At 36.0% G+C, this 13626-nt stretch overlaps 1 protein-coding gene across 5 annotated transcripts in view; it reads right to left on the bottom strand.

The window, feature by feature from the left end:
- Window positions 1–13626, bottom strand: part of THOC2 (THO complex 2) — a 48991-nt gene that overhangs the window by 22298 nt on the left and 13067 nt on the right. For 3 of the 5 annotated variants that reach the window (XR_004419359.2, XM_033072126.2, XM_033072127.2), the window contains exons 8-19: window positions 12913–13079; window positions 12160–12252; window positions 9732–9887; window positions 6660–6832; window positions 6319–6514; window positions 4624–4665; window positions 3900–3941; window positions 3312–3442; window positions 3124–3225; window positions 1878–1962; window positions 796–889; window positions 276–356 (exon numbers count right to left, since the gene is read on the bottom strand). Coding sequence is in view for 4 of the 5 variants with exons in the window: in XM_033072126.2 (XP_032928017.1) it covers window positions 276–356; window positions 796–889; window positions 1878–1962; window positions 3124–3225; window positions 3312–3442; window positions 3900–3941; window positions 4624–4665; window positions 6319–6514; window positions 6660–6832; window positions 9732–9887; window positions 12160–12252; window positions 12913–13079 (1362 nt within the window). In the remaining variant the exon portion in view is untranslated. The remainder of the gene's footprint in view (window positions 1–275; window positions 357–795; window positions 890–1877; window positions 1963–3123; window positions 3226–3311; window positions 3443–3899; window positions 3942–4623; window positions 4666–6318; window positions 6515–6659; window positions 6833–9731; window positions 9888–12159; window positions 12253–12912; window positions 13080–13626) is intronic. The other 2 variants (XM_033072129.2, XM_033072130.1) reach the window with 1 other exon arrangement.

Here is a 13626-nt window from a genome sequence, read left to right as displayed (position 1 = left end):
CTAAAGCAAAGAGAAAGAGCTGTGACTGCACCTCTTCATTAAATAAACATTACCAAAGTGCATATGGCATCTTAGCAATACATGCATTTCTGGAACACAAAGGAAGAAAAAAAAAATCCTATTGATTAAACTTGACAGCTCTCCATTTTGTTTAAAATATCAGCCAGTGGGTACAAGTGAAATATTGATCATAATGATCAATGGTTGAAAAGACCATGGGGAGGGGCAGTAAGTATTTTAAACATTATTGTAATAAATAAAACAAGAATACTAACTCTGCAGCCAGCTTGAGATCGTAGTGTCATCATGCTTCATTCTCTCCTTCTCAGGGTTTGCCAATGCTTCAATGATACAATCTTTAGTGGAGTTAAAGAGAGTATTTTTCCTCAACTTACAAGCACAAAAGTTACAGAGACCTGTTTTTCTGGCTTTTGTAATATATGAACAGGATGTATAAGTACAGCAAGCACTAACATAGTTATGGTTTAAAAAAAAATAAAACAATGGAATAGTAACCTAAAAACAGTATTTACCTCACTATTTACAAGATCACTATGCCTTCAAGAGTGAAAGTAGTAAAAACACAGAATAATTTTCATAGTGTGAAAGAATTAATAGAGAGGGTTCCATAATCCACTACAAGCGCAAAGGTATTTGCAAACTTCACTAAAATTTCCAGCAAAAAGTACCAAGAAGAGAAAACAGGGACAATATTTACACACAGATAACAGATTTAAACTGGCTACACCTGCAGCTTTATCAATAAATGATGCAGTAATTTATATCAAAGGATACATGCCAAGACATCATAGTTCAGGGAAGTGAGGTATTTCAGCGAATCAACAACTGGAGTTATCAAGTTGTCATATTTTTGTATTTGCGATAAAATCTGCAAGTTACAACAGACATTCAGCTGAACAAGGACAGTGTTCCTTATCTTGCACATAATAAAACCATTTAACAATACTTGTCTTCAAAACCTACACAAAACATGCTTAAAATTAATTTTTCAAAGGTCCAAAACAACTGTCAAAGTACATAGGTAATCTCATTAATCTAACTAGTGCCTTAAAGATACCAGTGAAACATGGTATCTCTAACATGTAAAAACAATTCTGAATAATATTTCTTTTCAATTATCAGCAAATAAAATAATGAAAAAATTCTCCTAATATTTCTTAAGAATCCTAAACCTTAGCAGCAAGATTTCCTGTTGTTACATAGAGTAATAAAAGACTATTAAAAAAAACCTCCAAAACCATGAATCTAGGTCATGAAAGACTACAAGTAATCTCTATTAATTAAATTCTAGCATGTTCTCTTTGGTACATGACACACGTGTGTGTGTACATTGCAGCAGTAATTTCTTCAAGTTCAGTCTAAAAACTGGTAAATCAATACCCTTAGGTCACATTTGTGAATAAGATGGAGGCCCATCAACACATTTTTATACCTCTCCACCACTCAGTAGCACCAAGCAATCTTAAAAATCCTTGCCATCTTTGTAGGTGTATTTCAGACTCCAAAGTTTTAAAGTTTTCTTCTAAACGACCCTGATCCACCTCCACCCCACTCACAGACAACTGTCAGAGCAACTTAACCTGAATCAGCCATCCCTGTACCTGAGACTCACCTCTGCTATCTCAAATTATTTTTTTTGCAGTTGGTTATTCAAGAGATATTTCCATATTTAATATCTCACTAAGTATTATTAAGTCCTGTTTAGTATCTTACTATGTGTGCTACTAAAAAATAACTATATTTTAAAATTTGCATCGAAAGCAAAAAATAATGAAATTAGAACTGCAGGTCCTTTCCTGAACTTCAATTATCTGTTGTCAGGATGAAATAGCATTCAAACACATGGAACTACATACATAATCAAATAAAATTGTAGGATTGCTGTGGCTGAGTTTCCCAATTTGTCTTCCAGAGGGTTTCACATTTTCCTTAGTTAAACGCCTGTAAAAGAGGACGTATTTTAATACAAAAGACAAGGTAGAAGATTATTAAAACAGGTTAGTTTCAGTGAAGAAACATCTTTCTTAGTCTCAGAGACTAAACTGTCACCAGCAAACGTGTTTTCAAGACATCTCAGCATATAAATACTAATCCACTGAGAACTGGAAATTGAGAAATCCTCCAAGATGTAGACAGTACAACCAGTCCAGTGTCCCTCTATTGCTATGAAGCTATTCTAGCTTCAACTTTGAACATTTTGCTTTCAGAAGTCCTCAGTGAAACCTGCACCACATACACCAAACGACCACGTGATGCTGTTAGTTGTTCCTGGGAATTTAACTTAGCCATAGATCAGACATTTTTTGTTGCATTCTGTTCACTGAAAAACAGTATTTCTTTCTTTGTGTTGCAGTTCCACAGCATTTCCTACTGAAGCTGAAGTTGACACTAAATTATACACATAGCAATCTTCAAAAACTGACAGCACTGTGGTTCATCTGCCCAACTGAAATCCATTGTACAGGGGAAGGGGAAGGTTTATGGTGTATGCAGCAAGTCAGAAGGGAATCAAAACAATTGCTCCTAGCTTTCACAGCTCTGAGTCCAAAGTGTTTTATCTAGAAACAATTACTGTCTTGCCTATATGGAAAGATTCTGATAATCCACAATGTCACACCACATCCTTTGCTTCTGGAAAAAGGAGAACCTAATTCCCTGACAGTGACATCAAATGTGAGGTAAATCTGAAATTGCTGTGAGCCCACCTGAGGATGAGAATAATCATTCTGTTCAACTTACTGCCATACATTCAAATCTACAGAGAACGTAACAAGATTCTTGAGACTCTTTGGAGAAGGAAATATGTAGCACTTGTACATTTCACAAACAAAGCAATTTATCAAAAACTTTACCCATGGAAAAGGTTTTAAATCATTTAATGGGACATTTTTCAGAGATTATATATCCTTATTGGTAACAAATTTGTCTGTATCCTCACTTATTTGATGGTTTTTAACCACAATACATTAAATACTTTATGAACAAAGACTATTGGGAAAATTACTAAGTCATTAGACAGGGAATGCATTTTTTTCCTCCAGTTGGTGATATGCAATACACTGTACTAAAGTCCATCATTATTTATGGGAATAGACTACTTACTTCATAATGTATTTGGCTCGGTCTATGGTTTGAGCTTTAACCTTCACAAGAAGTGGGTGACTATTGTATGTTTCATTCTTCCATTGCCCATAGAGACGGTACCTGGAAAAGTTACACAGGAAAAGGAATTTCAGAACTGACAATTCAACAGCCCATTCCGAAGGATGGAAACAAATCATTCCACTCACCGGTATTGGTACGGAAAGGTTTTGAACATTCCCCATAATTCCTCAGACATGCATGCATTGCAGTCCATCAGGGAAAGAGATGGAAGCAAGACTTGATCAGTAATACTCAACAAACAGCTGAACAGTGTCTCCTGGGATAAAGACAAAACCCCAAGGTAACTAATCAGGAAGTGCCTCAGAAGCAGGATTATACATGCAGTGCACGAATGGAACAAAAAAACAAAATTAAGACTTCCAGAATAGAAATCTAAATAGGACCTAGAAGTATCTCCCATCATAAATCATTTTAAAAATTCATTTTTATATGTTAGATTTCTACTGGATATGTGGATTTCGTTGTGAACAATCTTGTTAATAAATTAGAAAATTTTGAAGTAAATAAATTCAGCAATTAAAAAAAAAAAATCATTGTACCAATAAACACCTTCCCCACTTCCAATTTGTCTTTTCTCTAGGCTTTTCCTCACCATGAAGTGTATTTATAGAATAAACAGCTGGAGATTTCCAGCTGATTCCAAGCAAATAATATGCGCATTTGGTCACCATTACAATCTCACATAAAAACACCTTCTTCCAAAATAAACTCACCATTTTCTCTTTATCTTCCTGTTTGCTCCCATCAGACTGAAACTATAACAAAGACAACCAAGTTAAGGTGTAGCACAGTTACTGTAACAATTAGTTACACATGGTTATTTCAGCAAAAGCATAAACCTGAAGGGCCAAGCATCTCTTAAATGTTTAATTTGCCACATCAGCATTAAAGTATTTTTAAACAGAAATTCAAATGCATGGATGAAATGCATTCCTTACATACAGAGGGCCTTTGTACTATTTTGTCCAAAAAGAAATAAAAGCTAAAGCTACAAGGAAACTTGCTATTACATATGAAATACTGAATTTTCTTACTGGAGAGGAAAAACAATGCCTAAGCATTCACCTACTACCTAAAAAATCTGAGGACTCCCAAGGCAGTTACCAACAGTCATAGATTATTTCTCATATTTCTCTCACAGTAACACCCTCTTAAGCTTTTAGTTTTCGTTAGGAAATGACTCTCTCTGCTTGCTCCACTCCCCATGAAAAGCATATTAAGCTATCATAACAGTAAGTGCACAATTATCTTAAAGGTACACTTTAGCATGAAAGCTGCAGTGCAATGTTAGTAGTCTAACTTTTAAACTACTGTATGGGTTAACTTGGAGTCAAATTACCTTCAGTTACAAGTATTTCTACTGTGTGTTAAATGTAGTTTCACAACTAGAACATGCCGATGGCAACAATGCATTAAAAATAACTTTCCCTATGTTACCTTAGCCACTCTGTCACTGACGAATTTCTTCACAGTTCCAACCTAGAGCAAATAGCTAAAATGTTGCTCATTCTTGTCAGAAACACATTAAACTGTTACATATTTACAGTAAACCTGCACAAGAGATTCCTATAACCAAGTAATCACCATTCCAGTGTACATATTCTCAGAAACAAGGCTTTCTCACAAACCTTCAATACTTCAATTGCAAAGTAGTCCTAATAGTCTGCTGATAGCAATGAAATGCATTAGGTCCCTTAAAATTATAATTTCCAACTTAACTGTACTGTCAGTGCAAAACAGCCATCACTGAAGTGATCTCAGTCTTCTCACTGGCCAGCAAGAAATGAGCATGCTGTAAGTCAGAGTATTTACCACAGGGAAATCTAACCATTATGGAATTAGGGTAATAGTTGAAATTTCCATGATTTTATTACAAAGACTACATGGAACCCAAAATTGTAGGTCTCTCACCCTACCACTGCATCTTGGAACCTAACAAGAATAAATTATCTTGACAAAATCTGCTATTTTTAACAAAAAGATCTTCAATCCCAAGAATTAGCTGTGTTCTCAGCTCTGCATCATCAGATACAGCTGGACACAAAAGCCTCCCCTTAGGTGGTGTATAAACTACGAGCATTCCAATTATTTGTTAGTTGCAGTTGAAATAAAAATACTTCTAAGGAAAAAAACAAGTTATAAAACTAAAAACTTCCCCTCCAGTACCACTCAGATCAACCAACTCCTCCAATTTTCTGTCCTAAGTTAAAATAAAATGCTGGGTAACAAGTTTTGGGAAGGTGGACTGTTTGCTCGTTGATAACAATAGCAATTTAAAAATTACTTATTCCAAAGTTTCTCTGAGCTGCTGTTTAAAAAAAAAAATTAAACCCCTATTGTCAACTTGAGAATAAATCTGAAACTGCTGGTTAAATAGCAGATTGCCAGAAAAGCAGCAAGAGAAATCATTAGCCTCAATCTGAACTACCAAGTACATGTTAAGGGAGTTCAGGATATAAATTCAACTTGGAGCCTTTTAAAATAGGTCATATTGCCAATCTTTCAAAAGACACATGGTAAAGATAGAGTCAAAAGACAGTAACCCATCTCAAGAGATCAGTTAATTTCTCGAGTTGGCAACTTGAAGCAATTTCCACATTGAACTCATCCTCAGCAGCATCTAAAGACTTGTCACTGACACAAGATCAATCCTGCAGGATTTTAACGAGGCAGAACAGGGGAAAAAAACATGAAGTAAAAGGATGCAACTTCCCTTGCTTCCCAAGTAACCTAACAGCTGGAACAGTAAGCTGAAATTATTTGTACTGCATGTGTATTAGGTTATCAATCCTTGTTGATGACATTGTAGCTGTAATAATGTAAAGCTTCCAGGTAGTCAGTACCATATGTCCATTGGGTTTTTTAACTATACACAAGACATGATACTTTAAAATATTAATACCATAACGGGAAATTAGGTATCACTAAATATCCATAAACCTGAAGTGCCTTAACTTGTTCATAAAGATGTTTACAGATCATAAAATAGGTCAAAAATTATCAAGCTTGTCCTTGGTCAAAATTTTCTTTTGTTTCAGCATTTAATATCACACAATTAGCAGGACAAGCATTTTTTGATATCAGAGTAATTGGCATTTCTCATGTTTTGACCAGGTGCTGTTTCATACCAACCTCTTTCATAAATGCTTTTCCAAGGCGTACTACTTTTGCAAATAAAATGGGATCGTGAGACAGATGAGGACCCAGGTAACAAAGCATGTTGAACACTTCCTTTCTCAATTCCTCAAAGCTCTCTGCTTGTTTTGGTGCTCTCTTGTTTGGCAAAGAGGAAATTGGTGATCCTTTAGCTCCCTTAGGTACGCCAACTCTGAAAAACAAAATGTGCAGCATTTCACATGAAACAGAAGTGAAAATTTTAGAAACATACATATAACTAGGTTTATTAGTGAATTCACACTGTAAAGAAATTGGTGTTCCCCCATGCAGCAGCAGAAGTGTGGCTGTCACTTTACCTGCGGTACAGAGGCTCAATTGTCACGTGGACGAGCTGGCAAAGTGCGATCGCAATCGGCTTGTGCGAAGTAGAGTAAAATGGAGGCATCTGATCCATAATACTTTGTGCATGGTGCCAGTCACCAATTTTTAATAAGGCTTCCAATAAGCCAAGTTTTTGATTATCAGGAGGCTGCAAGATAATAAAGAAAAAGTGTGTTCAAAAAGTCTCCTTAATACTTCTCCTTAAGCAGCTGCAATCCACAGCTAGAAAAAAAAGCCTTGTATATCAACCATGTAATAAAAACCTATGCAAAATAAAACTTAGTTAGACATTTAGACAATCAGCAAACCTCAAGAAATTATAAACAAATCCATATAGAATTTAACATCTGGATCAAAGTTGTTAAAAAAACCCAGAAATTTATAAAGTTGCCTGATCATGTACTTTGCAAGCTGTCACAAGCTACTGCTGCTTATTTCCTTACAGGACATTTTAAGCACAATGCAAGCACTTAAGAATCATTAATGCTCTGTGTTTTTCTGGATTTAAAAGCACAAACTTCTCTTGCAAAAAGCAGATTAGGAAAGAAAAAAAAAAAAAGTCTAAGCCACACTCAAATCCTTCCTCTGTCCTAGTGTGCGTGTACAGGAAGTTTCACATTAGCATCTGTTCCAGGAGACCCTAAACTTTTAAAGTGCAAGTTCACACAAAGTTTTCCAAAGATTCCTTTTGCAATACAGGCATAAGAGAAAGCAGGACTCTACAATTAAGATCCTGCCTTGAAGCAGTTTTTCAAGGACATGGTATTGATATATTTTATTGTTATATATTTGCTTTCCATGGCCCCCAAGGTAAAAGTCTATTCTTAAGTGACCAACAGTAAGGAAAACTAGCTGCGAACAACTGCAAGCCTAAGATGATGTTTACACCCAGGGAAGGAAGACTACAAATCTAGGACAAAACGTTTTAGAGCAAAATATAATTTTATTTAAATCACACAAGCAGAGAAGGTCGACTGATGAGAACAATAATTAGTTACAAAAAGACACTCCTGTGGTTCTACAGTTTGTGTGGTTTTAGTGAGTTTTTTTCCTTTTAAAACTTTTACACTGGCAAATATTTTTCTGAGAGTTTTAAAAATAGAAAATGGCATAGCACATGGTAATATGCAGAGGAAAGCTCCACAGCAAAACCAAGTAAGGTCTCTATTCATGCTGAACTTATGGAGCTCACATGCTGCTTGACTTTTGGGTAAGCAAGGTCTGACACGAGTTCTCCAAAAAGCCAAAACGTGTCTGGCACAGAGGAGTCAGTCTGGAATTGCTGTCAAACCCATTCCTGCTACCCACACTCTGACCTGTCTGGATGTCCCATCACACAGTTATGGTAAATGCATCTAAAATGGCAAAAGTAGGTAGCACATTTGTCAAGACTAAATTATTCATATTAGAGTTATGAGATAATAATGAATTTTAACCACATAAAATAAGCACTTGGTGGATTTAAAAGAAAAATCAGGTCAATAATTTTTAAACACCGCTTTCCTTCTGCAGGCATTCATTCCATGACACTGTATTAAAAATAGTACATTAAAATGACATGCTGGATAATACAATGTGCCTAAACTTAGGCTAACAACAGCTTTCACATGTAGTTACTGCCCTAACTGCTACGAAGTGCACAGCTAAGCATACAAAAAATATTTTTAACACAGAAACAGGCTTTTCAAGACAGAGCACACACTGCATAATGATGTGTGCAGTCACAGAGATTGGTTCCTGTTAAGTTCAGCTCTTTCCCATCACACAGGCTCAGATTTTTATCCTTCAGAAAAATGCTGCAGTTTCTGCTAGAGTTTAAAATTCCCTAGTTCTTAATTTTAAAGCTTAGCCATGAAAGCTGTCTTAATTCCTCTGACATTACTTGCAATGCATACAATCCCCATGTTCCACCAAGAGTTTATTTTTCCATCAGAACAGAGTGACAAGCACACTTCAGAAAATCCTGGGCAGCCCCATCTGACAGCAGAGAAGGTGGGCTAAAGCAATGTGGTGTAAGCAAAAGGGAGGGAAACCAGAAATTTAAAGTGAGTGAAAAGAATTTGTTTAAGGAGCAGCTGCAGTTGAGAGCCAGAGGGTAGTGACTGTATCAGGTGCCTGGGGAAGAAAATGGAATTAGATTTTTCAAGCTAGGAAAGAAAAATAAAAGTAGGAAGGAAGGTCAGAGATTAACAGAATCAAGGTGGAGTAGAAGTAGGAAAAGCAAGACAAATCAGATTGATAAGGAATACAGCACAAAACAGAAATTCAAAAAAAGAAACCATCAAGACTGATGGATCCCTCTCCCCAGTCCAGCATGCAACTTAAAAATGCATATATCAAGTATTTATTTTTCTTTTTTTTAAATTTGTTTTAAATAATGTGTTTAAGAAGTACTTAAGCACTCAAATGAAGATGACAACAGAATGGCCTCCAAGACATCAAATAATTTTGTTTCTAAAATAAGGTTTGGACACACTAAATCAAATTAGACCCAGGGCAACATGAATCTGACATAGTAGGAACTTAAACAAGAGTATAAATTTACACATATGGAGATACAGGCTTAAAGAAAAGCACAGTGAGCAGTTACAACTAAATCCCTTTAGTTATAAGCTTTTTCTACAATGCAGGATAATTATATCAACATTCCTAAGTCTGGCAATTCTTTATGTCCCAATTCTTGACTGGGAGAACTAATGTCCTTTTTATGAAATCAACTAGGATTATACCACCATGAATCCTAGAAGGGCAGTTGCTAAAGGTTGTGAAGTATAAATGCTGGGGCATAATTAGTGGAGCCAATACAACAAAAAAGATGGAAGAAATCAATTATCCATCAAGCCAAGAATATTTCATGTACAGAAATCCAGAACAAACCAAGCATTTTTGCACACTGGATATAACAGAAGTGCAGTTGGGAGACAAATACAAGCCATCCAAGAAGTACGTAACTGTTTTTCAAATAAATACAAGTATGCTTTTATAATAATTGTTTTGTTTAATGCAATTAAAATAATTTTACTGAAAAGAAAGCTACTCAGTCCCACCTTTTCAGTTTTCTCCTCCTCTTTTTCCTTTTCTTTCTCCTTTTCCTCAGTCTTTTCAGATGATAAGACAACCATTGTAAGTTTTCTGACAATTTGTTTAGCTTCCACTATCTCTCGCTTGTGTTCCTCAATGATGGCATTATCCCCTGGTAGAAGCTGAAAAAACAGAACATTATATCTGAAAATTGAAGTGACCAACTGCTACTGTGGATCACCTGAGCTTGGAGAACTCTGTCCTTCCTGGTTACTAATCTGACAGTCTTTCAAGGAATCTGTTTCTTTTCCTTGCTGCCATCATCCCAAACAGGGAATTACACTGACAGCAGACCATTCTGAAATCAAGGACTCATGAGAAATAATACCACGCTACTTCTTCTCAACTATTTGATGTCTGAGCCCCCTTGCCCTCCAATCTACCATTCAGTTGTAGCTTTAATATTAGCATTGGTAACATTAACACAACTCAGCACCTTTAATCCAAGTGACTATTCAGAATATTACTCATCTAAAGGGAAAAAAATTTCATCACCAAGGAAAACCAGGGAGCCTACTTAGCCACACATTTTGATTGCACCTTTTTTTAAAGAAATACCATTCAAAGCCTACCAATTCTTTTATTTATGAGCAATGTGGGTTAAATACACTTAATATCTGTTTGTTCAAAATCATCTTAGATAAAGTAACTAGCATAAAAAAACCTCAGCATAGTCAGCATAGTACTTGAGAATCATCAGGGTGAGGAATATAAACCTACACTCAGAAATTAAAAGGCCAAGTTATGAGACAAAAGAAAATCTCTTTTTCTGACAAAGCCAAATTCAATTTAGCTCCAGAAACCAAGATCGCATTTTCCCTGAAAGTAAATACGCTCATCTTTTCTTCTAATGTTTTTAACAAGAGAAGATTTTTATTGGTTTTTCTTTGCCCAAACTGACCAGTGAAGGAGGAAACAATTCCTCCATTTCACAGAAATTTGGGGAAGAACAAATCCCACTTGGAAAGGTAAAAGGTTTAAGGAGCTGCATTTTTCCCATGTGAAAACACAGGAAAATAACTGAGCTTCACCAAGAAGCACCTAAGCATGGAATTTCATTGGCTAAATTGTATCTTTAGGATGCCATATATTCTATATGGCTCTGTGCACACTCACACTAATTGAGAACAGTTTTTACAGGCTTGGAAGAGCATGGAGGGCAGAGGTGGAGAGAACATTCTTAATATGAGTGATAATCTTGGCAGTGCTCTCATATGGGAGCCACATAACAAACATCCCTCCAGACTCAACACCCACATGCTAATTATTTGATAGAAAATTTCATAGCAAGTTAAATGAAGCCCGAATTGAAAAGATATTAAAAAAAACCATGTGAAGACAGACTGGTAGAAAGATTCTGGAATGAGACTGAAAATCACCATCATGCAGGTGAACAGTACAAATGACTGCAGGGACCCTCAAGCTGTGAGACTGGCAGGAAACATGTCCATACCTGCACAAGTCTGAGCTGAGATTGCACAGGCAAATATAACTCCAAGTCTGAGTGTGTTTTGTAAGCTTACAAACACACTCTTAAAAACAAGCATTATCATCACACATTCCTCACTCCACACCAGTTATCTTAGACATGCACTCCTACTCTTGCTCCACCCAACACATTTTCAGCCCAAATACTCCTATGAAGCCAGGGACAGTTACTGATGGGTCAATATTGATGAGATGGTGACTAAGGCTATGAAATGCCCCACAAATTAATGGCAGGACTACCTTCCAAATCTTCCACAGATTTAACTAGATTTCCTTGATTTCAGTGGAAGAGTTGAATCTTAAATTTTCTTAAGACTATCTATGGATATTCTGAAATTTAAAATTCTTGCATAATGTAAAATTAATTGGATAACTACAACATTCTGTTAACCAAAATGTTGGTGGTTGATAAGCCTGTCATACTGCAGAAAATAAGTCTGATTTTATCTGAACACATATGTCCATTTCCTTCCTTCAACCTAAAAAATGGTCAGAATTCTTGTAGAGAGTTGAGAGGTCTATTCAGAAACATGTAAGCATTTAAAAAAATAACCCCACTATTAAAAGAAAAGAAGGTCTGGAGCTGATTGTCCTACCACTTTTCTCAAAAACTGATCTTGTAAAGCACAGCTTGACAGGTCTAGCTCTTAAGGAAGGTTACTTACCTCCAACTTTCTACTCTGCCAGAAGGTAAATAATCTGAAGGATGGTACACAGATAATTCAAATAAAGTTTATCAGCATTCATATTTCAATGTGTGCTTATTTAAATATGTGGCATTAAGAAAGCCCTGAAAATTTTAAGAGTCGCTACATATTGTACACCTACAGGTATCTGCATTACACAGACTATCATGAATCTGAAAATTTAGAAATAGAAATCTAGCAGAGTAGTACTCCCACTTACATGAACATACAGATCTTCCAAATCTATGAGATTATGTTGCAAAAGGACAGCAGCAACTCTGTATAAGGAGGAAGGGGTCTCACCACTTGGATCCTAAAATGGACAACATTAGAAATTTAAGAAAACAGCAATCAGATCACAGCAGAAGGTTACAAAACAGGAACCACTCAATTCCTGCTCAAATGAAACTTATTAAGTTCTCCTTGCTACCATGTTATTTGACTGCTATTGCTTCCAAGTCACTAGATGTAACTGCAATACACATTCAGTATTTTCAGAAACAAAAACTTTATCTTCACACCCTGTGGTTCTTGTATGTAATTTCCTAACTACACCTTTTAAAAAATCTCCTTGAGTACATTATTAACTATCCCCTGCAAATATGCTCCTCATTCCTGGGGATAAATCTTGTTTATAATGTACAGTCTCTATTCAAGCCAGTCCTTACATAACTTTACAAGTTCAAGTGGAAGGTATCAAGATTGTTTTCAGCTCTTTTAAGAGAATATTAAGCATTCTCCTGTAAAATACAGTAAGAGACTCCCACTCAAATAACGAAATTATTGCTTTTAATATCAGAATTTTACAATTTAAAAACTAATTTCTATGTGCAAAAAATAAAAACAAACCCCCCCCCCACAAACAAATAACTCACAACAAAAAAACCACACCACCTGCAGAAAATCTCTTATTACTGATGGCAGTTCAACCACCAACCACAAAACCCAAAAATTAAGAATGGAAGTACATTACCTGATAAAATTTGAATTTGAACCCAAGGATATGGCATAGAGTCTGAGGTTCACACATGTACATGTAAGACTCTATCAGTGGTACAAAGAAATCATCATACTCGGGCCTGCACTCATAAACCTCCAGGATGATATCCAAAACTCTGTTAGGATCAAGATTGAAACATCCTAGTGGAAAGGACAAAGCAGACAAGTTTAACATTGCTAATTTTCATCTTCATTCTGTTTCAAAAACATAAATGCATTAGCTTCTGCAATTCATTGTTTTCAGTTAAACTTGAACCTGATTTATCAATAGCAAAATAATCTGGATCATCTCTAAGTACAGCACCAATAATTTTGATTTGTTGGATACTGAACTATGCAAAAATACTGAACAGGACTTGCAATGCAGACTACAGCAAAAGTAGAAACTAACACCTTAAAGGGAACATTTAATAGTTAAAAACCTGACCTTGCCAACACCACAGGGCCAGCAAAAGGCAGGGGCTGCTGCTTATTTCCTTGTGCTGCCACATATTCAGTCACACAAATCAGTCAGTCAGTAATTATTTTACACCCCAAAAACTGTTCTGGTTTGAGCTAGATCCTGTATGTCCAGGTGGTACTGTCCTGCCAATTCAGCATTATTGCCAGAAGAGAAGTTTCTTCATTTAAAGGGGAGCAAGAGCAAAGATACAGATCAGGTAAGCTAATGCTGAAATCATACCTGTAT

Source organism: Catharus ustulatus, chromosome 14, assembly GCF_009819885.2.
Source record: "Catharus ustulatus isolate bCatUst1 chromosome 14, bCatUst1.pri.v2, whole genome shotgun sequence".
NCBI lineage: Eukaryota > Metazoa > Chordata > Aves > Passeriformes > Turdidae > Catharus > Catharus ustulatus.
This window is presented reverse-complemented; position numbering and strand designations above follow the sequence as displayed.